Raw genomic sequence first — 25,471 nt, 5'->3', positions numbered from 1 at the left:
AAAAAAAAACGAAATCGCCTCTTTTTAGCATCTTTCATATTATAGCCCCCATGATAATTTTGAAAAGAAAACAATAACTAAAAATTTAATTTAGACATTATTTATTCAATTTATCAATGTAATACCTAGTAATACATAACGGTAATAATAGTAATATATGTAAAATACAGTTGAGGAAAAAAAATTCGCCCCCACAGAATATATAAATGATAATTTCTTGTTATTTTGTAATTCATATGATATTTTTCTTGTATTATTAGACGAAAAAACTAGTTTAAATTTTATATATAGCCCCCATAAAAAATATTTTTTATTTTGGAGAAATGGTGTTGTTTGATGTTGAACACTTAATGGTGGGAAGTGAGATGGCGTGGCCTGCATATGTCGCTAAATTATTTAAGTTGAAAAAAATACTAACAGGTTTATAAAATAGCAAATTAAAAATATATACTTTTTACTCACAAAAGTTTCATTTTTACACCCAAAAATCTCATTTTTACCCCATTTGGGGTAATTTATCCCGGTTCCCCGTCCGCTGACTTAGAGCCATATTACTTATTCTCGACTGCATTTGGACGATACGTAAACTACATGAAATTGCCTCTAATCCTGCGATTTTGCCAAAGTACGGTGGTTAGGTTAGGTTAGGTTCGTTGATGTTTGATCATATATGGGCTGTTTCCATAACTCTGTTATTATACATTGAACAAAAAAAATGTTTCTATAAAAGCGATCTGGAATCATATGGGCATACATAGAATATTTTTGTCATACAGGGTGTTTACTTTCTTATGGATGTTATCTAACTTCGCTATTTTAAATGAAACGCCCTGTTTGAATGAGACCAAATCGCATCTAAACCATAATAGTTAAAAACCTATCGTTTGGACGGTTCGTTTTAGTACGTATTACTGTGTATTCTTTGCTATGAGCAAAATGTGTACGTTGTTCAAAGCCGGAAACAGAGTTATGGGAGTAACCGCCTTCGGTGGAATACCTCCTGTACACTGAACATCGCTTATAAAACCAAAATATTCATTATTTTATTGAAAAGGTGGCAGCTACAAGACAATAATTATAAAAAAAAATTAAAATTCAAGCCCTAAAGGGGGAAAAGAGAGTTCACAGTTTGATGTATCATTCTATTTAAGGCAAAACCATGAGTCAGACGTAGAATACGATGGCTATATTAAAAATTGGCTACGAAGTGGGGGAAATTGTCTAAAATTAATTTAAACATTTTTATTTATAACAATAAGAATTTATTTCATTTTTTAGCTTTAAAATGAAAAAAAGCTCAAATTTTTTCTTCAAGCAAAAATCACCAAATTCTTAAATTTTCGATCAGTTTTATTTCCCAAAATACCTATTAAAAAAAAATCCTTGAACACGTATTTCTTTTTTTTAATATAGAACCCATAAATAAAATTACACATACATTAACTAAACTTATTAATTAATATGTAATCTAATTAATCGTAAGTAATATAGCTATTTGATCTTCAGCTAAATTGTTACCTTTATCTTACGTATATCTCTTTTACAGAAAAGTCCAAATTGAGAAATATATAATATTGGCGTATACAAATTAAAAAAGTCAAAGTTTCTAATTGAATACGATTTTAAAAGTGAGTTGTAATTCTTGAAATAACAGTTGTACAAAATACATAATCATTTCAATTTTGATTATTTTTGCTCTTGTTATTTTAATTTTATTCATTTTAATATTCGCTGATTATTAATTTTACTACCATGATCGGTTAATAGGAGCTCATTATTAAAGAAGCTCTAAAATTACATTTTTTATTAGCTATAGTGCTATAGTGTTTTAGAAATTAGCAATTTTCTTTAGTAACAAACTTTTAATGTCGTTGCTGCATTTTACTATGTGTAAAGTAATTTCGTTATTCATGCTTTTTACAGGCAAGACCTGCATACATGATTTTTTTTGTGTTTTACCACGTTTTAGTTCTGATGTTTTTAATTAAGGATACAACAAAGAGTTTATGTCACGCAATGCGTCACGCAGTTCAGAAACGACCCCTTTAAATGTGTTTGTAATTAATTATTGGTTCACCCCCTTGCACCCAGTAAAACCCTTTTATAATCCTATTATGATCGCAATGATACAGCCCTACATTACCCACCTACTTTAACATGTATACGTTTTGTATTAGACAAAATTAGGCTATAGAAGTTTTGAATTGTGGTAATTAGTCTACGACAAGGTAGGGGAACCCCAAGCATAAAGAACTTTGAAAACGACATGTAATTATGAAATATACCTACAAAAAATATTGGTCTATATAGTCGTTGACTCAAATGGGCAATTTTGTGTTTAGTTCTTTATTTGTATCACAGTTGTAGAGGAACAGAATTGCACTTGACAAAATAAATTTCAATTTTTAACATTTACATTCGATTTTGACTTAACCTGGTTTATCTGGACAAGTTAATTCTGGTCTGGTACAGTTTCTTAAAGCTCAACTATTTCTACTGTTGTTAGTATCATTTGTTTATGTTTTTTATGTCTTTGGTTTATGTATTATAGTGACGTTTGTTGTTGTGGTTCGTTTTATAATTGTACTTGTCAATTTTAATGTGCATTACATTTTCCTATAAAACCCAAATTACATAAAATATCCTAATGGTATTGATAAAAATGTCTTTATTTATAATGCTCCATACCAATACAACAAATTGGAACACTTTTTCGACCTGTTCTTGATGAGAATCCATATCAAAATAAAAATAAGACTTCTTAGACTTTTACTTATTTCTAGTCAAAGAGTAATAATGGCCCGAGATAAAAATATTCAGTCTCTCAGAATCCCTGAAAGCGAGACTCGAGTCTCCATCTCTCACTGAGTCTCTCTAGTGTCGCTGACAGAGAGTGTCGAAAGACTGTCAAAAAAACTGTTTATCGTCTCTGAACGAGATACTCGAGTTGCTCATAGAGAGATCCTCATTTCGTATCCAGTCTCTGAACGAGAGACTCGAGTTGCTCATAGAGAGATCCTCATTTCGTATTCAGTCTCTGAACGAGATACTCGAGTTGCTCATAGAGAGATCCTCATTTCGTATCTAGTCTCTGAACCAGAGACTAGAATCTCTAAACGAGAGACTCGAATCTTTGAATTAACAATTTTATCGTTCGAGTCTCTCATACAGAGACTGTGAGAGATCCATAAAAACATCTAGGTAATAACTGAGAGACTGTGAAAGACTGTCAGAGACGCTGAAAGACTTTGAAAGACTGAGAGACTGAAAATTTTTGTCTAGGGGGTTTCATCACTCTTTTACTAATAATGTTACCATTAAATCCTGTCAAAAATTTTATATAGGACAAACTGGTAGAAATTTCAAGAAAAGATCAATAGGGCATAAGTATTTTAAAAACAAGACAGTAAAAGTTATGTGAAAATCTCACAAGTCTTTTTATTTTGTCAATTTGTTATATACGAGTACTTAACTATTATAAATGTAGTCCTGTTGCAATTTCAGTTTTATGAAAAAAAAAGTGCTGAATATATGTATAAATCGATTACACTGCATTATAATAATACATTCTAGGTAAACAAGTAAAATTTAAACATTATTATTTTCTATTTCTAATTTATCGAATTATGCAATAGATAATTTTGCTGATCGGACATTTAACTTTTCAATTCAAAGTGCTGTTTTAAAACAACCTAACTTAACTTAAGTTACTTATGGGAATGAGATATTTAACTGCCTGATCGTTAATTCAATTATATTAACCAGCTTAGCATAATTATAATCGTTTGTCTATAGAAATTGAAGACGGTTTAAAAAGGTACTAACTCTATAGTAAGTAAGCTGTTAAATTAAATTTGCCCAACAAATGGAACATCAAAGTAAATTTCTTGGAGAACGCGAATACCATTGAAACTAAAAACTATTAAAATGAATTACGTATACAGGTACAAATATGATTGATAAATACATAACGTACAACAATTTATGCTTAAAAATAATTAAGTTTTTGGTTATTTTTTTGGGAATGTTAGGACAATGAGGCAAGTAGGGAAGTTGGAAAATTCAAAAGTTGAGATGAATAGATTAGAATTAGATATATGTAGTAGGTATTAGTGAAGTCCGTTGGCCCGAAGCTGGAGACTTCTGGAGTAGACACTTCAGAATAATACATGCAGGATCGATGGAAGATAAAAACGATCGAAAAAAGAAAATGAGTACATAGGATTTGTAGATTTAGAAAAAGTTTTTGATAATCTTACATGGGATGTTAAATATACTTAAAAATGTAAGGAGTTACAAAGACAGAAGAGTGATACTTAGTTTATATAAAGACCAACAGGCAGTTATAGAGCTGGGGCTGCAAGGTAGAGAAGTCAATATTAGGAGTCAAACAGGGATGTAGACTGTCACCGCTACTTTTTAATTTATACATCGAGGACGCGATCAACATCACTAAAGACAGTACAACTGTAGGGATAGATATATAGGGGCAAAAGATAAGTACGCTTAAATTTGCAGATGATATAGCAATATTAGCATCTAGCAAGGAGGAGTTAGAGATAGCTTTAAATGAAATGGAAGCGGTATTGACAAAACAGTAGTATATGAAAATATAACTTCTATGCTCGCGAAAGGTCAATTTAGAAATTCGAAAACGGTTGTTAAAGGTGTGTTTAGAGAGCGGCGTTGTACGGGAACGAAATATAGACAGTGGGCGAGGCGGAAGAGAAAAAGTTACAAGCGTCAGACATGTGGTTATACAGGCGAATGATGAAGATACCGTGGATAAAGAAGGTTAGAAATGAAAAGGTATTAGAAGGAAAAGGAGAATAGAGAACTCTATGGAAGTCAATAAGAAATAGGCGAGATAGGTAGGTAGCATATCTTTTCAGGCATGAACGTCTAGTCCAGCGGTTGGGGAACCGGGGTAAATTACCCCAAATGGGGTAAAAATGAAACTTTTGTGAGTAAAAAGTATAAATTTTTAATTTGCTATNTTGTTTATTTGTAATCCATACAGCCCTCACTAATTCGTCAACATACAACATAAGTCACAAATTTCAAATTTGAACAACTGAGTCATTTAACTATAACAGCGGTCGGGGAACCGGGGTAAATTACCTCAAATGGGGTAAAAATGATTATTAGGTTTTTGTGGGTAAAAAGTATATATTTTTTATTTGCTATTTTATAAACCAGTTAGTATTTTTTTTAACTTAAACAATTTAGCGACATATGCAGGCCACTCCATCTCACTCCCCACCACTAAGTGTTCTCGAATTATATCTTTGCGCAGTAAAGCATAGCCCCGGCTACCTGCTCAGTCCGTGTCATGCCGTCAAGATAAATTAAATTTTTAGTTATTGTTTCCTTTTCAAAATTATCATGGGGGCTATAATATGAAAGATGCTAAAAAGAGGCGATTTCGTTTTTTTTTTGGTCTTCGCCATGGGGTAATATCAACTTACACAAAAATATTTTGGGGGTAATGATTAAAAAAGTTCCCCGACCGCTGGTCTAGTCGGAGACATATTAGAGGCAGAAACAGCAGTTAGGAGGGATAGAGGTAGACCAAGATTAGATTACTGTTCTCAAATAGTTAAGGATGTGGATTGCATAGAAAAGAGTGGAGGCGCGTGTCCAACCAGTCTTAGGGCTGACGACCTTATGATGATGATGATTGTTATTTTTAAACTACCAAAGAGAAAAAAGTTGGATAGGTGTATAAAATCGATCTTTATAAGCAATATTTTTTTCTCTTTGATTGCTTCTAAAACTAACGCATAGTATACTTATTACATATTATTCCATTCCACTATAAAATTGACGATAAAACAACCAACATTCCTATATCCTACTAAGATGTCGAAAAGAAGAAATCAGGTCAGTGTTTTATGGATATAAAATATTTTGTCAACAACCGCGATTAACGACAAGCTATAAAGTGAGCTAAATAATACTAGAAATCCATCTCTGCTGATAACGCACACAAGTTTATTATGAGATAGACGGACAGAAAATTAACATATCGGAGGTCGTCTGCTAGACTCTGTAAATTGCGTCAAACGCCCCTTTGGCGCCTTTGCCACAGTCTCCTAGACTCTAGACGATTCTCCAGTAGGTTTTTCTAGGCCAAGGGAACAGTGACTTCATTAAGCTCTCTTCATCTGTCTCGACCTCAAACGTCAATTTTCTATGAGATTCCTTGATTTATTTTTTAAGATAAACGGAAAGACTTCTCGATTATTTGCGAAAATGGCAAAATTTTATGATATGTTCGTTCCTTACTATGCCCCAAGAAATACAAGAAATTATCTGCATCTAAGCATCGTTAGACCAGTAGATAAGATAATATAATAGTCTTAATTAAATGTGAACAGTAATCTAATGTAGGTCTACCCTTAGCCCTCTTAACCCCTGTTTCTGCTTCTAATAAGCCTCATTGACTTCTACAGCGCCCTCTGTTCTCCTTCTCAGTCGCCTGTTACACCTTTTCCTTTCCACGGCACTCATCGTCGACGTTTCGCATCCGTACAGAGCCTTTCTCTAGAGATACAGCTTTAACAATATTTTTCGAATTTCTAAATTAACTGTTCACGAACGTAGAAGTCGACACTACCCTACTCTATCGTCTGTTCTATATCTCTACTTCTTCTTCCATCCTGATAGTTATCTCACTTTCTGGATACTGAAAATCAACCACTTCTTTCCCTATTCGCCTTTCTCTTTCATACCAGTATTTTTTGTACTTTTATTTATTTATTATTGTCAAAGCTTTTTTTAGAAGTATGAGACCTATGCACGCGGTTTTTTATCGTTATCTATAACAATCCGCAGTAATACAGAAATAAAGTTTTAAGTAGGAAGTAATCACTGAAACTATTCATTCTATTTCAAAAATTCTTTCACTTGTATTTAGAATTGGCCTTCAGGGTGAATCCGGTTAATTATTATAATTCAATTAATTGTACAGCAGTCACGCAAGTGTAATTAATAAATATTAGGATAAGGATTCTAGTTAAATTTTTTGATATATTGCAAATTAAGGTAATTGATCCCAAATTCTCTCATCATTCAGTCATTACTCAATACGTTTGATTAACTCTTATTTATGCTGATTTTATATAATTAATCCATAAAAGAGACGTCACCCTCATTTCTACAAAATTTAAGGAAGAAAGTACGAGATAAGGTAAATAAAGTAAAATGTGGGCGACCTACATTTTGCAAGTTTTTCTTTTTCAAGTCCCAGAAATTATATTTACTTTTAAGTGAGTTACTCTACCGTTTTTTTAAGCAAAGAAAAACTCACCGTATTCAAATTGTAAAAAGTGTTTTTCTTGCGTTCTTATTAAATCACGTCGCCCTGGAAAATCTCTAACAGATTTTCTTTTTCCATACATTATAAAGTTTGTTATCACGCTCGTAGAAGTGTCAAGAAGTCGTCGTCCTTTGCTTTTTATTTTACCTTTCACGGAACTGTTTTTGATATTCAAATGTGTCTCAAAATGAAAAAACCAAATTTGCCTAAAATATTCGTAGTATATCAAAACATGTGCTGAAAACATTTCCAAACCATAAAACTGACCAATTTCAACAAGTTCATACAGTTGTAGCTATTACGTTACCAAAAACAAACATTTTTAAAGATAAAATCTTTGTAGGGAGTAAATCCAAAGATTTTGTATTTTCACCAAGAAGGGGTCAAATTCATAGGTGACAAGAGCGGTTTCAAAGGGGGCTGAGTATGGGTTGACTTCTGATGTTTTTACTAATCTCATTGATAAGTTTATTAAATATTTATTTTTGTACTTTGTATGAAGAAAAATTAATAGAATGTGCTCTTATAATAATTATATGATTACACATTTATTCACCTAATCGTACCGTTGTTGAAAAAATTTGTATGATTTGAGCAACGTTCTCGCGAGCGTATTTTATAAGAACCAATATTGCATAACACGAAAATATATGTATAAAAATTGACAGCAAGCAGACTACCGTCTGTCTCTAAAAGTACTTATTGTTAGTTTATTTCAACTAACCGTTTTTATTCCAAAACTCGATTATACTAATAAAGAAGAAGATAATGAAACTATTAAACAACTCGCAAACGCCTATAAACTGCTGAATAGACAACACTTCCATTTCGGTAATTATAAATGAATAAAATGGAAGCGGTATTGACGAAACAGTATTGTATGAAAATGAATAAAAGTAAAACAAAAATACTGGTATGTAAGGGAAGAAAAACTAGGGAAAGAGCGAATAAATAGAGGAAACGAAAAATGAGAAGATGTGGCTGATTTTAGGTATCTAGAAAGTCAGATAAGTCAGGATGAAAGGAGTAGTAAACATATAACGCAGAGGACAGCGCAGGGTCGGGTCGCCTTCAACAAAAAGAAATCACTTCTATGCTCGCGAACGGTTAATGTAGAAATTCGAAGAGGGTTATTTAAGGTGTATGTTTGGAGCACGGCGCTGTACGAGTGCGAAACATGGACGGTGGGCGCGACGGAAAAGGAAAGGTTAGAAACGTTCGAAATAGGTTGTTACCGGCGAATGATGAGAATACCGTGGTTAGGAATGAAGAGGTATTTAAAAAAATAAGAGAACAGAGGACTCTATGAAAGTCAATAAGAAATGGGCGAGATAGGTTGGTAGGACACCTTCTTAGGCATGAGACATATTAGAGGCAGAAGCTGGAGTTAGGAGGGGTAGAGGTAGGTCTATATTAGATTACTGTTCGCAAATAGTTAAGGATGTGGGGTGTTCTAGTTTTGGGGAAATGCGAAGATTAGCTCAGGATAGGCAAGAGTGGAGGTGCCCGTCCAACCAATCTTAGAATTGATGACCTTTTGATGATAGGTTAGGAATGGTCAAATGGCAGCGAAATCAGAATATTCTGCACTTGATTTCTAATCTTATAGAAAACTGTGATACTAAAACGTATCCACAAGTAAGAAAAATTTTATGCATTCTTGCTACACTACTATCGGTTAGTGTTGCGATGGCAGAATGGTCGTCATTTTCCACCTTTAGGAGGTTCAAAGCTTAGCTTAATGCTTCAGTGGCAGAAGACCGTCTAATAATTTGACTTGCGGTTCTCCACATTCGCAAAAGCATATCCATTGAAACGGTCGTATAGCGAGAAGATCAACACAAAAATTGATTTTGTTATTAAAAAAATTATTTTGTGGTACCTATGTATGTATAACAATAAAATACTATCTTATTTTAATTAGATTTACTATTGTAATCGAGTTGGAGCCTGTCCTGACTAGACCTTGACTATATGACCCCCTCGCTTCGACTTGAAAGCTGGATCCGCCCTTGATTAGGGGAAGACACATAAACCTCTAGACTAATACAGTTATTATACTATATAGGCTCATTCAAAAAATTACAACTTTTGGCTTTTAAAGGTATGCTCTGTCGTTGAAGAAAACCTATTTTGCTCCAACTCCTGTAAATCTTTGTGTTAGCTCTTGCAGTTGGAGTTTCGTATAAAAACCAAAACATAAAGATAATATATGATCCTCAACGGCATCCTTCAAGTTAGTAAATCTTTCAAAATAACACCTTTCTCAGCTTATCTTTTATCGTCGACTTCATACAGATTGTGTAATAATCAATATATAAAACAAGAAGGGCATTCTTCGTATGTTCAAAAATATGGCGTATCTACCATAAGAAAAATTTTATGCATAGTAATATACGCGTTAGGTGAGTTTTCTTGTAATACTTTATATAAGGGTACGAAATTGTGACATATAAACTAAAAAGATTTTCTGTTTATCGAAACAAGTGTAATTTATTTAATGCGCGACACATAAGAAAATGAGTTTAGAAAGATTAGAAAAGAGTAAAAAAGTGCCGGTGATAGTAACTTAATAAGCTAATTGCAAAAACGCGTTTTATTTATACATGTATGATCCCCTCTTAACTCCTGTTTTTGATTCTAGGTACAAATAAATAAAAAATTTAAAAAAACACTAATAACATAAAAATAAAATTTATGATTTTCTAAATTTACTGCTCGGTAATAATGTGTTTTTCTTACCTAATAACTATAAATGTTTTTTAAAGTAAAACTCACCAAACACTTTTCTCATAATTATTATCAAAATCAGGCTATTTATTATTCTATTCAGTTTCTGACCTTCTTCGACTCCATCCTGTTTTATTCTATAGACAAATTTATGTAAAAGAACCCTTTGTGTTGTCTGTATGTGCGTCTTCCGTCTACTCCTAAAGAGATGATTGAGTTGATTCTCAAATTTCTATTTCTGTAGAAATCGATATGGGCACCTAATAAGGACTTTGAAATTCGTTGCCGTAGTAGGTACATCTGATAGTATGTTGAATGCGGAAATAGAAAGGCTCCTAAGGATTCACGGTTAAATTCGAAACTACTGTAAAGCTAAATAAAATTCACTACACAATAACCCATCACTATTGGATGTTTCAAATTTCAATTACTTACATAAAAAGCAAAAGTTACAACAATAACTAAATCGTTATCATACAAGAATTTTTATTTGGAAACGGCTGTTATCATCAGAATAGAGTCAAATTTATTTTTCAGTCAGGATTTCATCCATGTACCTACTTGTAAAAACATTGCAAAGGTATAACTAAAGTTGACTCGAGTATAGTGGAAACCAATTTGTAACAGATTTGTAAAATAGAAAATAATTTAGAAACTATAAAAAATAATCCTGTCCTAAGACTAGTATCCTCATCATTCACTGTAACACCACAGTTTAAGCGTTTTTAACCTTTCCTTTTAACAATCTTTTTCGAATTTTTAAATTAACCGTTGGCGAGCACAGAAGTGTTTTTTTTTCTGTTAAAGACGACTACCCTGGGCTGTCTTCCGTTTTATATCTCTACTGCTCGTTCCATCCTGAGTTATCTGACTTTATAGATACCGAAAATGAACCACTTCTTCTAATTTTTCGTCTCCTATCTTTATATTCATTCTTTCTCTTCTCTTTTTTACTTTGAATACCAGTATAAAAATACAAATAGAAATTAATACGTAAAAGAGGTACACATGTAAGGCGAAACGTTCGTTAAGTATAAGAATTACGCATTTCTTTGTTGACTTCCGGTTATAACGACCTAATTGAAATCCTATGCATATATTTTCGTTGCATTAAACAAATTTTGTAACAGACACTGATGTATTTTATATTTGTATACAGTAAACTCAACATAACTGTCCATGTGAATAGTCACCCAGGCTGTGATTTTTGGCGTGATTAAAGAAAGTTTTTGGGAAACGGATTTTACTGTTCATCAGATTTTTAATATTAATTATTATTTCTCAAAACTACCACTTTTCGAAAAACTGGGAATGCGCACTTATCCTACTTTAAAATTTTGGGTGTTTCATTCCCACCAGCCAGTAATGCTGGTGGGCGGGCAGTCCCTCCGGACTACGCCGGAAGGTAGGGCGCGGAAGGCCCTCTTCAGCCTCCTTTCAGGAATTGTGGGAATGGGTGAGTGAGACAGAAGAGAATGAAAGATTATCTGTGGAATATTACTGCCTCAGCATTTGCCTGAGTGATCCAAGGAAACCACAGAAAAACTTGGACCAAGGCAGACGGACCTCGAATGCTAAGCAATGGTCTAAACCTCTAGGCCATGCCGCTCGGTACTTATTCCTACTTACGCCTGCTACTTTTTGTGGAAATTATAACTACAACTTATAGTGGATTTCATTTATTGCGACCTTGGTTGTAGCGACCATTCTGTTATAACGACGTTCAATCTAAGTCCCTTGAATTTAAAGGATTTTAGTACAAAATTTAGGTGACTATACCGACTTCGGATGTAGCGCCGAGTTCGGGTATAGCGACTGTTTTTAATGAATCATTTGTAAGAAATATCTAGAAATCCCATGCAGATATAGCGGAAAAAGTCGGCCACCAATGACACAAACAGCTGTCTTATCTTTTGTCTTTCACATTTTCAGTTAGGTACAAAGTGATTTTCTGACATTCACTGCTAAAGAAAATTCCTAATTCATTTCGAAATTGAAAAATGGTGAAAACTATACATATACGTCTGTATCTCTTTACTTTTGCCTGTAACGACTTCCGGATATTACGACGATATTACAGTGTAAATGAAACACTGACATTTTTTAGTAGTGGTTAATATGAAATATTAATATGAAAATTAATCATACCTACAATTTAAACAACCTTTAGTGAGTTAGTTTAATATGAATTATTAATCTGAAAACTCATTTTTTTGAATTTTTTACCCACTACACGCTACCTCAAATTAATGAGGGAAAAATTGTTGCTGTTGTCACATCCACGCCGAGAATCGAACCCGGACGAATCGATAGCCGTGTAGGTCGGTTGGTCGTTGTTGTTGTTGTCACCTCTCGTAGTTTAGTGGTCAGAACATTGGTGCGGGTTCGATTCCCGGCGGGGGTGTGACAACAACAACAATTTTTCCCTCATTAATTTGAGGTATGTAGTTTGTAGTGGGTAAATAAAAAATCGAAAAAATGATTTCAAATTAATATTGCATATTTTTTTACACACTACAAACTACCTCAGGTTAATGAGTGAAAATTTGTTGTTGTTGTCACACCCTCGCCGGGAATCGAACCCGGGAACAAAGTTTCCCGCATTAACCTGAAGTAGTTTGTAGGGTGTAAAAAATTAAAAATGAATTTTCATATTACTATTTGATATTACAGTGGTAGTCCACTGTATTTCCCTTTTAGTATCAATGGGACAACTTATATGTAAAGAAATTGAGTAAAAGAGTAAGATTTGAGTCTGCAGTTGTTGACCTACCCCTCGTTCATTTCCAGTTTTAGTTAACATTGTCGTACCTGCAACTTTACAATACAATAGGACGGGAAGGCGTTCTAATCTTCGAAGTTACGCATCGTGGAGAGAGTCAAAGGGTGAGAACGGGCGCGAGGGTGCGCTTCATGTCGTGCCTTAACTCGATCCAGCGAATTTATCGCGATCTCGAAGACCAATTTGTCACGAATACAATATTAGCCATCACATTCGCCGTGACTGAGCGACCGAATCTATTCGACGATCGCACAAACTTTACGAGAAATTTTCACTAACTATTCTTTAATCACTCAATATACTGAGGCCGTTATCGACGCAATAATAAAGTAATCGTTAACTGAATAGACAACAAACGATTATGTATTTATACTGCATTAATGTCTTATGTTTTATTTATGGTATTTCTGCGAATCTACTTATGTAAATGATAAAATAAAGTAATTTCTGCCAAGCTCCTCCACCAAATTTGCTAACCTGTTTCGGTAGCGTTAAAAATATGTTTCAAAAACAAATGATATACATACAGGGTGTTCCACGTAAGGCGGTTTCATCCTTTTTTTATAGAAGTGGTCTGGAATCATATGGTATATTTTCAGTCCTACAGAGTGCTCCATTGTTTCTGGTCGCCACCTAACTTCGTTATTTTAAATGGAACACCCTTTACATATTTACATTTTTCGTTTTTCTGTTGACAGTTCTTTGTACCTATTTCTAGTAATTTTTGAAATATTCAATTGCCTTTGAAAAAAATCACGATATTAGCTGTTTGAATGAGACCAAGTGCCATCTAAACCAGGGGTCGGCAACCTTTTTTGGCCGCGGGTCAAAATCAATCAAAATGCGAGTATTAAAGAGACGTTTGAGTCACAGATATTTTCGTATTAAAACTGCATTATAGTTAATAATAAGATATATTTTATTAAGAAAATAATAACAAACATAGTTGAATAAACTTTATTTATAAACTTTCTCTACGATATCAATGGCTCCCTTGATGTTGAACTTGTGACGTCAATTTAGTCAAGTCTGGTTTATAGTTAGTCGTTTTAAGTCGAACACAAGCATCTGAATTTTCAATGCTCCTATTTTTGCTTAAAATAAATTTCATTTGTAAACATATTTACTCACATATATAAAGATGAAAACGTCGTAGGAAGTGATGCCCAACATGTTGATATCATGAGAAAATGATTATCTTCTGTATTTTCTAAATCGTTCCGGAATTTCTTGAATTTATCCGTTCATAATGTTGAACTTTTAAAATCAATCATTTCTAAACTAAAATTGTCAATTCTGAGATATTCAAAATATTGCAAATTTATAATATTTTCTTCAATTTCATCGGGCTTTATTATAAATGTAACCATTTTTCCATGTTTCTTAAGACTTTGAAACCGACTTTCATATTCACTTTTAATGACTAACTGATATTTTTGTATGTTATACTGGATTCAAATTTGGTACGTTCATAACTTTGCGATAAACATTTTTTGGGAAAAAGAAATATTCGTATATCTTATACTTTATTTTCGAAACTAAAGTGGGTCACTTGAAATTACCAAATGGGTCACTCGGTGACCCACGGGTCATGGGTTGCCGACCCCTGATCTGAACCATAAAAGCTAAAAACCTACGGTTTGGATTGTTCGTTTTAGCACGAGTTACGGTATCGTTTTTACTATGGGTAAAATATGTACGTTTTCAAAACCGGAAATATCGAAACCTACTTTTGACAATCTTATAGGATGAACAATTTTTTTTTTTTTCAAATGGAATGACCTATATTAAATGATACCATTTGATTTAAATTAAAAGATTTTTCCCTTTTTTCTCTAAAGATTTCTTTTAGTACTATCAGCCCATCATAATTCTCATTTATTAATACTTTACATTCTTCCCTTACATTATCTTTTACACCTTCTTCTAAAAAATGATTTAACATCTCTTGTCAACGTATTCTGCATTTTCTATTTTCTTCTTTCATTCAGTGCTATAGCTTTCGTGACATTGATTTCCTATTCTAAATCTTGCTATTACCGCTATGACACATTTGTTCTTGTGTCTTTCCTATATTCTCTAGCTTTTTTTACTCTTTCCATTCCCATATTCCTACCCCACAAAATACTATACATTTTATTACCAAATTAAATGACGTCATTCTTCAGTACCAGTAATCTGCATAATTTTTACCCAATTCCCCAAATTCTTTCCAATATTGTCTTTGTTTTCGTTATTTGATTTTCTAACAAAACAACTGAATTAATAAAGTAATTTTCGCCAAGCCCATCCACCGAATTTGTTAACACATCCCAGGAGTGTTCAAAAAAATTATTTGAAAAACATAACTTTAAAAACCATTCGGATTTTAAATAGAGTATTTCGCAGACATATTATGAAGCCTCTCCATCTACCTATGGGTTCATTAAAAAAAAAAAAACCAACATTAAAGTACTTCAAAGGCTCTAAAAATACGACGGATATATATCTTAATACTATTTCATTTTGGATTACGCCATCTTTTTATACATTAAAATGATAGTTTCTAACCACAATCAGCGGCTCAATCCAATCACATGTAGAAATCATTGAAGAACGCTTAAATTTTTAAAGAATTTTCGATTTCAATCCTAATGTATCATAGAAAAGAATACGACAATATGTAATTTCTATAATCAAAGAAAAAAGATAGTCTTTGTAGTTTTATGGTTTTAAGATTTTCAAAATTCTTGAGCAACCTTTGTGTACTGCGGCCTTATATCCTTTATGAGCAAACCTCAGCTGGTTATATGCTAATACATAAATTTAATACAAGGGTTATGTATGTAAATAAGGTAATTTCTATTTGAAGTAATAAACTTGTTATGATTTAATTTAACGTGAATGTTCAGTAAGGTTTGAGTGACACTATCGTCAAAAAGTCGACTTTCTTTAAACAAGGCAGCTCCTTTTAAGACCAAAGGAACGGAAATCCATTAAGATAAAGTTCTCATTATTCAGGGGATTTAATGCAAGCGCCACTCTCCCTGATTACCTCCTGACGTTTTATTTGCCACTCAAATGCAGACTAACGTTCTCAATAATATTTGCAGCAGTTCAATTATCACCCCAGAATGAAGCCAAAATGACCTTCTCTATAATTTTTCTTACACAATAATGAACCTTGGTTAACTTGATTTTAAAATGCTCAGTGCAAAAGACCATACCAATGTTTGGTACCTCAAAAAAACAATAGCGGATAAGGGTGAGTTAGAGATAGCTTTAAATAAAATGGAAGGGGTGTTGACTGTAGTACTGTATGAAAATAAATGATAGTAAAACAAAGATACAAAGTATGCAAGGGAAGAAAAAGTAGGGAAAGGGCGAATATAAAGATAGGAGACGAAAAATTAGAAGAAGTGGTTGATTTTAGGTATCTAGGAAGTCAGATAAGTCAGGACGGAAGGAGTAGTAGGGATATAAAGCAGAAGATAGCGCAGGGTCGAGTCGCCTTCAATAAAAAGAAGTCACTTCAATGCTAGCGAATGGTTAATTTAGAAATTCGAAAAAGATTGTTAAAGGTGTATGTTTAGAGCGCAGCGCTGTACGGATGCGAAACAAGGACGGTGGGCGCTGCGGAAAAGAAAATGTTAGAAATATGGTGTTATAGGCGAATGATGAGGATATACCGTGGATAGAGAAGGTTAGAAATGGAGAGGCATTAGAAAGAATAGGAGAACAGAGGAAGTCAATAAGAAATAGGCGAGATAGGTTGGTAGGACACCTTAAGCATGAAGGTCTAATGAGAGATATATTACAAGCAAAAACGGAAGTTAAGAGGGGTAGAGGTTAAGAGATGTGGTTGATTCTAGTTTTAGGGAAATGTGAAGATTAGCTGAGGACATAGAAGTGTGGAGGTCGTATCAGACATTTTGATCCCCTGACAAAATGTCCCCGAACAAAATATCCCTGACCAAAATATCCCTAGACAAAATATCCCCGTGACAAAATATCTCCAGACTAAATATCACCGAACAAAAGCCCCGATAATAAATTATCGAACCGATACTCCAATAAATAATATAACGATAAGGTGGCATGGCGCAAGTTTGACCGGGTTAGGTTAGGTTAGATTAGGTTAGATTAGGTTTGGTTAGGTTAGGTTAGGTTAGGTTAGGTTATGTTGGGTTGCGCTGGATTGACTTTAGTTGGATTGTATTATGTTTGATCATGTGAGGTGTGGTTGCTAAGGAATGGAACGTTCGCCAAGGTAGCATCGCGCAAGTTTGACAGGGTTAGGTTAGGTTAGGTTAGGTTAAATAAAATATTGCAAAAAATTTCTTGTAGCGATTTTTAGGGTGGGGGGGATATTTTGTCTAGGGATATTTTGTCCGGTGATATTATGTCGGGGGATAAAAATCATGGAACCATGGAGGTACATGTCCAACCAGTCTTACGATTGACGACCTTATGATGACAAAGGATGAGTATTAAGATTCACGCCCTGGGAGTTCGTATCGTAAAATTTACTAAATGGTCACATTTTAATTATATATTTATCTTCTAAATCAGAGCCAAATTTGCCTGAAAGATGACTGAAGAAAAAAACGTAGATTGAAAAGTTTAGAAATGAGAAGGTACGTACTGGAAAGTGTATGACAACTAAGGGAGCCATGGAAATTAACAAGAAATAGGAGAAATAAGACAGTAAGACACGTTTTGAAACATGAAGGGGGAGTAAAAATGTAAAAAAAAACATACCAGAAGTAGAAGTAAAAGCAGTAGTTATCAAGTGCTAGGGAGACCTAAATTAGATTAATGTTTGTTGATCGCTAAAATAAAGATAAAGATGTGGGATGTTACAGTCTTTAGCAAGTGCAAAAATTCACTCAGGAATGGAAATACTGGAGGTGCATATTCAAACATCAGTCTTCAGATTAACGACTTTAAATGAGGATGATGGCTGAAGAATGAATAGGTAACACATATATACATACATATGTATAATATAAGTCAAAGAAATTCAGGTGTCACGCAATAATTCCATATAGAATTGGAATTTAACAATTTCGGATTTTCACTTTTAATTCTATTATTTATAAGATCTACCAACAGATCAGAATTGAAGATCATTCCAGCTCGAAGGAAAGTTCCATATATGTTATGATGGTCAATCAATGAGTCAATAGACAACAAAGTGACTCTCCCAGGATTCCAGTAATAGAAAGAATTATTGGTGTAGTACCGGATATTACATAATTTTTGTGTTCATCAAAGATGTTCAAAGTCAGTTGTAAAGTTAAGCAAGGTACCATAATGTGCCAACTAGTGGGATAACTGAGGAATTTATTAGAAATAATTGCAATTAACATTTATTACTCATATTATATTTCTTTTAACTGACATTGAAATTCTGTTGACCCTGTCGGGACTCTTCAATCAAAATTGAACATTTTATCATCTTATCTACCCTTCCTTAACCCTCCTCCCAGCCGAAGTAGTCCTTTAGACCGCGTTGAAAATAACTTCCGATCGGTAGAACAAACGGCTTAAGAAATTGTTAGAAAGCTGTCGTGAGAAATGCAGTGAAACCACAAAATTTCCAAGAAAGTCGCGCGAGCTCGGTCGGAAAATGTACGAAACGTCAATATTTCCTTCGTGCACACGAACCACCAACCAGCAACAACCGCGTGTTGTAAGTATGAGTGTAACAGCTTTTCCATTTCATTAATAAAAGGTCTACAAAGTGAGTGGCAAAACATTTGCAGGAAGCGAGAAAACCGGCCTGCTTGCATTTCACGTAGGGGTAGTTACGCGTATATGTATGTGCCACCATCGCATGTCAGTGACAGTCCAAAAGTACGATATCTGTCATGAATAGAGAAATGTAGTTGGCGCCAAAGGCGTACTGGCCAATGGCAGTGGCGCTTTTTGAATTGCGCGCGCCTCCTACGAGAAAATTACGTCACGAGATGGTAGATCAATAACAAGGGTGGCCGAAATCAAGCTGGCGGTTCGAACGTTGATTTAGTTAATGTGCGATAAAAATGGCAAGGGCTGCTTTTTTACAAGAAAGGTAACGTTTCTAAATGTCTATTACGTTTTGATCTAGTGCGTTGCGGTGCGCGTTAATTTAAATTTCGCGCCTCCGTGCGTAATCAACTGTAAAATTGTTATCAGGGCAACGAACGTACCGGGCACGGGCACATAACACTCAAGGACATTTTGCACATTGAACCGTTATAATAGGTCCTTTTACCACTAACACCGTTAATTACTTACTTCAGAGGCAAAGTTCCACGAACGCACTTTTGATTTATTTGTTATTTGCACTGGTAGTGTCAGAGGTTATGGTCATGGGGAAAACCCTTTCGTTTCGTCATGTGATACACACACACATAAGTATACACGCTAACATGCACTACTAACTTTCAAAACTTTATTAAAACGCGTTTTTAGCTTTAACTAATTATTATCGTAAGTAGTTTTAAAAAAAATATCTTTAGTGAAATTGCAACAATAAATGTAAAATGGTATGTTATTTATTTCTTTTATTTAATGTATTTGATAAAAAATTTTCAATTTTAGTATTAGTAATATTATCGTTGCCATGTTTATAATAAATTTATAAAAAACACAATTGGCTTCTTCAGTATATTTAGGTATATAGCCAATAATCTTGTTAGGTTTAAATAAGCTTATTTATTACCTATACATACACGAAAGCTTACATAACGGTGTGTACTTACATATACTTACGCTGTGCTATTTGATATTAAATGTTGTGCTATTATATGTACAGGGTGATTGGTAGGTCGACGTATTAATCTTTAGGAAATTTGATTTAGCAATTGTTGTATGCATAGTTCAATCAATTGCAAATAAGCTATCCTTATACGTATCCTTCAATGGAATACGTCGACTTTCCACTCATCAACCACCCTATAGTTATGCATCTGATTTTTCGTAACAGCATAATGTTTTCAAATGGACATCATGTAAGTAATAATTCCGTAAACTACATCACATATAATCTTAAGTCATTAATCGTCGCATTTCGTGTTGTCCTTTACAATGTCAGCGAAACGCTTAATATGGAATCAGGTCGTCGATCCCCTTTTCCGAATTACATTTCGTTGACGATAGGGTGAAATTGATGTTTTCGGAAAACGATTTCTGTTTTGAACATACCAAATACGAAAAGGTTTTGTTATTTAAATACTAATGGAAATTCTAATGCTTAATAAGATTATTTTTTTTAAAACGGTTTATTATTTAGTTGCGTATACATTTTACCTATGGTAACGTACTTTAAATATGTATACCGTAAAATGTTTTGGTTAGCTCTTGAAATAATTTTGTTAAAAATTGGATTCTGTTCGCAAAATTAAGAAGTTTCACGTATAGAAAATAGGGAAGCAAGTTCAGTAGTAATATAATAGGGCTTGCAGAAAATTTAGAAATTTTGGTAATAAGGATGCTGAAGTAGCATATACTGTATGTAGCTGTGCAGGAAGTTATGAAGGGTTTGAGAGTAATTGTGCTTGTTCAAGTGGTGTCGTTCAAGTGTGACACTTGTGCAGAGGGTATTGTTAGCGTTGTGATGTTTGTATTGTTCATTTTGTAATTATTGGTATGTGTTACGTTTGTATTTCCGTTTCACTCAAGTTAGGTTAGGTTTTTCTTCTAAAGGGCTAAAATACATTAACAGAACAATGCTGTTATTGGATTGTTTTGGATCAGGAAAACCAAAAACTTTTAGGTTGTTTGTTTAGGTTAGGTTAGGTTAGGTTAAGGTTAGATTAGGTTTCGCTTCACTTGGTAAATATTTTACTATTTTAGCAGAAATATACGCTTCCCTTTTGTGCTGTTATTATTTACGTTAGGGTAGGTCAATTTTATTTTATCTTTTTTGCTGTTTTCTTCGTCACTTTTTCACGCCCTAATAAGTTTATTCTTTTTTTTTTCTTTGTGGGCGTTCAAGTGTTACGCACTTAAAGATTGTATTTACGATTACTATTCACCAAAGATAGACAAGTACAACATACAACATTTTTCTTCAAATCGAGTATCAGAAAATCCTGAAATATTTCTTTTGTTGTTTGTGATATCAGTTTTTCTGAAATATTGCTTTGAAAGGGAAACGTTTATTATCGAAATTCTTAAATTATCGACCAGCTATTATTCATTAAAAAATTGACACTAAAATTTTGCAAACTTTTTAAAGTTCTTGCTTAATAGCAACTAATTTTTTTAATTGAAAATATTATATGCTACAGTTGGGATCCGTCAGATGGGAGGAGCCTAAAAACATGGCGCCGATTAGGGAAAATTTATCGTAGTTGCTATAGTGTACCGTGCAATTTCCAAGTTTTTAAATTACGATAAAATGATAAGTATTGACACAATATGTGATTGGGCTGACACAAAGCCTCGGAAAGGAAATTTCGTTGAAGGTGAGCGTGTTTTTAATGCCAATCACATTATAAAATTCGGAAATAACAAATCCGGAAGCTAGCCTTCAAATTCCGTCAAGTTTACTGCCTACTTTTTACAAACTTCGGATTTAAAAAGTGATTCACGTTATATAATTGGTGAGGTGATTCTGGGTGATTTAAGCAATATCATATCAATGACTTGCACGTGCAAAGCCGATTTAAGAGAACGTTGCAAACACATTATTGCAACTTTGTTGTATTGCAGCAGGTAGGTTCTTAACCTCAAAATACTTATATCGTATCATTAGAATTGTGTTAAATCAATTACACAGGAATAAATAATTTCTCACTTTATAATTTTAGTATGATTCTAGTTTTAAATATTAAGGTTATGGCTGATGGTAAATACTTGCTGAAATATAATCATGTGCATTAAAATGACGTGAACAAATTTTTATTCCGGAATTCACTTCTTTGATACCTACTGCTTTCATCCAAGCTTCTATTAGTTTACTTTTTTCTCTAATTTTCCGAATATATTTTTTACATATATAAAACGGTTAGTTTTTATTGGAAAGTAGTTAATGTAGGTGAAGAGTGAAGATCTATGTCTGAAGTGCTATTGCAGCTTTTCACTGAACATATTAACTTTTTATTTGATTTAACTTTAGAAGAAAACTTCGTCGACTCCATCATCAAAAAAATTTTTACTTTTTTAACGTGTTTTATTATTTTAATAAACAATTTTACAATTTGCGTGCACAGTTTCTATGTAAATTTTTCCCTCATTCGAGTTATAAATTTTGCCACCAGATGGTGTATGTCCATTTGACGGATCCCAATAGTCAGTCCTTAAAACCCCAATACATGCGTCCAAAAACAGTGGCAGATGAACGTAGGACTATACAAAGCAAACCAGTGAGGACTCAAGAGAAAAAGTTTAGTTTCTAATAAACCTAAATTATTTGCAGAAGCCGTAATACAATTTGCAGAGCCCTCGCCGAAGGGGGGATGCTCCCCTCCTCCCAATATCTGTTCTTTCTCAACTTGTTTTATTAATTAGGAAATATGTTAAAAATAGACTGCCTTCATAATTTCGTGTAAAAACGCCTGCAGGTAAAACTGCTTAAGAATCTCGAAGAGCATTCGGGTATAGGGGCTGTAATATGATTACAAAAAGGCATAGGGACCATAAAAATAATACCGGTCCTTAGTTCAGTATTCACTGGACTCTCATAGGTAGCAATGATTATTGTTACAATATCGTCAAGAAATAGGATTTCTGGTCAATATTTCGAACCAAATACCCCAAAATAAGATGGTTACTATAAGCGCCTTGTAAAAACGGGTTCAAGAGGAATGGAAGACTTGAATACTATAGACGCAATAAGCATTATTATAGAACCAGAGAATCCGTAATTTCAATAAAGCAAAATGAAAATGTAGTTCTAAACTTAATAGGAAGTGTCAAAATTTTTACTAGAAAAGTTAAAACTAATCCAGAACAGGATTTTTAGACATCATCAAAAACGAAGACTTCCAACAAAAACTGATTACTGTGAATCCAATGCTGCGAGTTTTGATATAAATATGTTTTATAAAACTGTAAACTTTTTACTAGATAAATTCAAAGTGATTGTAGAACGTTTGAATTCAATATCAAAAATTCTCACAAATCGTTTTGACAAAAAGAATTTCAAATGTAAAAACATTAAAAAATTGATTCGGCTGTATCCACCTGATCACATGCCTAAGTTCTAAGCGCTTCCTATGCAGTTAATTTTAATGCGGTTTCTTTTAATAGATAGAGTAATTCAAGAGGAAGGTTTACATGTATAATACATGCATAATATAGTAAAGAAACACTGATAATTTTAAAGGTTTCTAATGTGATGTCGTAAGTAAACACATTTTTCTGCTGTTACATTGCAAACGCTGGCTGAACCCTACGAGATAGATCAAAATAATATACTACAGTATTGTACACCTTAAAAAGGTCTACAAAAAAATCCGAGATGTCTATCTCTTAGGGATAACCCACAATAACCATTTCCTTTACTTTTTACCAGAAATAATGACTTATTTCCTTAATCCTAATCCCTATGTTTGTGTGTTTAATTACACGTTGAATTTTTTTTATTTATAAAAGCTTTTTTAGACGTGTGTGTGTACGTAAAGCTTTAATTGAAAAAATAAAGAAAAGAAATCGGTTATTCGGCTGTGCCCCCCCTTTCCCCAAACAGAAACTTCGCTAGGACCTGACAACTTGGGCATTATTAATTTTTTTTCCCTCAAAAATTCAATTAAACCTTATTTTCATGTAAATTTCAAAGAATTTAATAAAAAGTTTTATTAAAATCTAAATTAATTTACACCATCAAAAATAACAACGCGGCAAATTTCTTACATATTTGCTAAGGTGACGAAATTTTTCAGGAAAAGTAACACTTTGTGGTGTAGGATGAAGGAGAGATTTTCAAAAGGGAAATGATCCAGATATAATCACTTTTAAGAAAGTTGTGATCATGAATGTCGTAATATTTTGATAATTTTTCGTTGTTGCGCTAATTTTATTGCCTTGTATAAGAAAAGTATTGCGATTTGATTGGAATGAGTTTATGTTTTTAGACTAACTAGCGGTCATTGTATTAGTGTTGATTTGTGAACTACCTTTTCAGGCCTGGACTGAAGGAGTGAACTGCAAAACACACCAAACCTAAGCACAAAATAAAATCCCTAAAGAAATCATCAATAATACAACCTTCTGTAAAATTTATTCTTTAATCTTTGTGAAACGAAACTTCTTGAGGTAATCTATAGTGGGATCAAATTAAATTGATTTAACATTAATGTTTGACAATTTTTTTTATTGTGTGTGTAACTTCTACGCTCGCAAAGGTTTAATTTGGAAATTCGAAAAAGGTTGTTAAAGGTGTATGTTTGGAGCGCGACGCTCTACGGGTGCGAAACATGGACAGTGGGCGCGGCCGAAAAGAAAAGGTTAGAATCGTTCAAAATATGGTGTTACAGGCGAATTATGAGGATATACCGTGGATAGAGAAGGTTAGAAATAAAGAGGTATTGGAAAGAATAGGAGAACAGAAGACTTTATGGAAGTCAATAAGAAATAGGCGAGATAGGTTGGTAGGACACCTTCTCAGGCATGAAGGTCTAGTCAGAGACATATTAGAGACAGAAACGGGAGTTAGGAAGGGTAAAGGTAGACCTAGATTAGATTACTGTTCGCAACTAGTTAAGGATGTGGGCGGTTCTAGTTTTAGGAAATGCGAAGATTAGCTCAGGATAGGAAAGAGTGGAGGTGCGTATCCAACCAGTCTTAGAACTGACGGCCTTATGGTGATGAATCTTTGTGAAGGCTTCTTGGGATTATTTTTTTTTATTTTAATTTGTTAGTGCAAATTGTAAACAGTCATGTATAACACAAACAATTTTATTGTTTGTAAGGGTTCAGGATTATTTTATGACATTATACGAAAGAAGAGTATTTAAATTAAATTATTCACAGGTTAATAAAATATGAAANACAGTCATGTATAACACAAACAATTTTATTGTTTGTAAGGGTTCAGGATTATTTTATGACATTATACGAAAGAAGAGTATTTAAATTAAATTATTCACAGGTTAATAAAATATGAAAATGAGAACTCGTACATATAACTAGATCACTTCGTGTTTTGCATACAATTGACTGTTGGAGGACATCAAGTCACGTGGCTCTCCGCAATGGTTTTGTTATTAAATTTTAATTGTGTTGTTGTTCAAAATTGCGTTTTACAAAGCTACAACAAACAGAACAGAATTTTGATTTAATTAAGTGAACAGTTTATTGTAAATTTTAAAAGTTTTGTACTTGGAAATAAAGAAGAAAATAATAAGAAATTAAATCATTACAGCACAAATAATATAATTTTTTCATATCTCGATTGCGGTGCAGCTACTGACTTAATAAACATTTTTTGTTTAATATTTATTTTTTTCATTATTAAAAATATTACGAATTCCATCCAACTTGGGGCTCAAAATGTTTGGAAAAACTGCGCAATTGAAATGGAGGAATTAATTTAGACTTAATCAAGTTTATTTAGGCTAATTATAAAGAAAACAAAAACGTTTAATGTAATTTTTACGGAAAACATGTAGTCTTGAATACCATCATCCTGTTACTTTTGGCATTTAACTTAAACGAATATTTTTAAC

General features: G+C 33.3%; 1 protein-coding gene across 5 annotated transcripts in view; it reads left to right on the top strand.

Annotated features, from left to right (window-relative positions):
- Positions 1-25,471, top strand: part of LOC108737721 (rho GTPase-activating protein 100F) — a 107,090-nt gene that overhangs the window by 21,622 nt on the left and 59,997 nt on the right. The window contains exon 1 of one of the 5 annotated variants that reach the window (XM_018470822.1): positions 18,809-18,888. The exons of the other annotated variants lie outside the window; for them this stretch is intronic. Within the exon in view, the coding sequence (XP_018326324.1) occupies positions 18,847-18,888 (42 nt within the window). The 5' untranslated portion in view covers positions 18,809-18,846. Of the gene's footprint in view, positions 1-18,808; positions 18,889-25,471 lie in introns of those variants that run through there. 5 annotated transcript variants of the gene reach the window in all.

This window comes from Agrilus planipennis, unplaced genomic scaffold (assembly GCF_000699045.2).
Source record: "Agrilus planipennis isolate EAB-ADULT unplaced genomic scaffold, Apla_2.0 scaffold14, whole genome shotgun sequence".
Taxonomy (NCBI): Eukaryota; Metazoa; Arthropoda; class Insecta; order Coleoptera; family Buprestidae; genus Agrilus; species Agrilus planipennis.
Note: the sequence above shows the minus strand (reverse complement) of the source record. Positions and strands in the feature narration are given on the sequence as shown.